Source organism: Myotis brandtii, unplaced genomic scaffold, assembly GCF_000412655.1.
Source record: "Myotis brandtii unplaced genomic scaffold, ASM41265v1 C41521536, whole genome shotgun sequence".
In the NCBI taxonomy this organism is placed as follows: Eukaryota; Metazoa; Chordata; class Mammalia; order Chiroptera; family Vespertilionidae; genus Myotis; species Myotis brandtii.
Window position 1 is genome coordinate 1 of NW_005300808.1, and position 691 is coordinate 691.

A 691-nucleotide genomic window follows, 5' to 3' on the forward strand; every position below is an offset into this window, starting at 1 on the left:
TGATCTCCTGGGTTCGCACTCCATAAACAATGGGGTTCAGGGCTGGTGGGATAAGGTGATGCAAGACATTGAGAAGAATGGGTACCTCTGAGGGCACCTTCTTTCCTGCCTTGTTTGTGAAGATGAATACCAGCAGCAATGTATAGAAGAATAGTATAAGAATGAGGTGGGAACCACAAGTACTCAAGGCCTTGGTGGCTGCACCTCCTGACTGCAGACGCATCACAGCCCTCAGGATGAAGCAGTAGGATAGTAAGATGAGTACCAGATCAGAACCCAGTAGGCACCAAACACTCACAAACTGGTAGAGTTTATTTAGGTAAATATCCCCACAGGAAAGCTTTGCCACAGAGATGTTGGCACAGATGCAGTTCTCCACCACATTGCTGGCACAGTAGTTGAGCCTGGCAGCCAGAACAGGTGTGGGCAGTGTGGCCAGAAAATTTCGCAAGACAATGAAAATGGCCGCATTAATGACAAACTGTTCAGTGATGAGGGATGGGTAGCGAAGTGGGTGGCAGATAGCTACATAGCGGTCATAGGCCATGACTAGAAAGGTGGAGGACTCCATGGGAAGGAATGTATTCATGATGAACATCTGCAGGAAACAACCAGCAAAGCTGATGGGCTTCATGTTGAACCAGAAGATGAGCAGGACCTGCCAGAATCATCATTCTCAAAAACTGTGCAT

The 691-nt window shown here is 47.8% G+C and overlaps 1 protein-coding gene across 1 annotated transcript; it reads right to left on the reverse strand.

The window, feature by feature from the left end:
• Positions 1-4: 4 nt before the first annotated feature.
• LOC106725272 (olfactory receptor 56A4-like) lies at positions 5-664 on the reverse strand (the record flags this gene model as incomplete). The annotated part of the gene is made up of 1 exon (XM_014535822.1): positions 5-664. A coding segment is annotated over one exon (660 nt), but the record flags the coding sequence as incomplete, so codon positions are not given.
• Between the last annotated feature and the right edge of the window lie 27 nt (positions 665-691).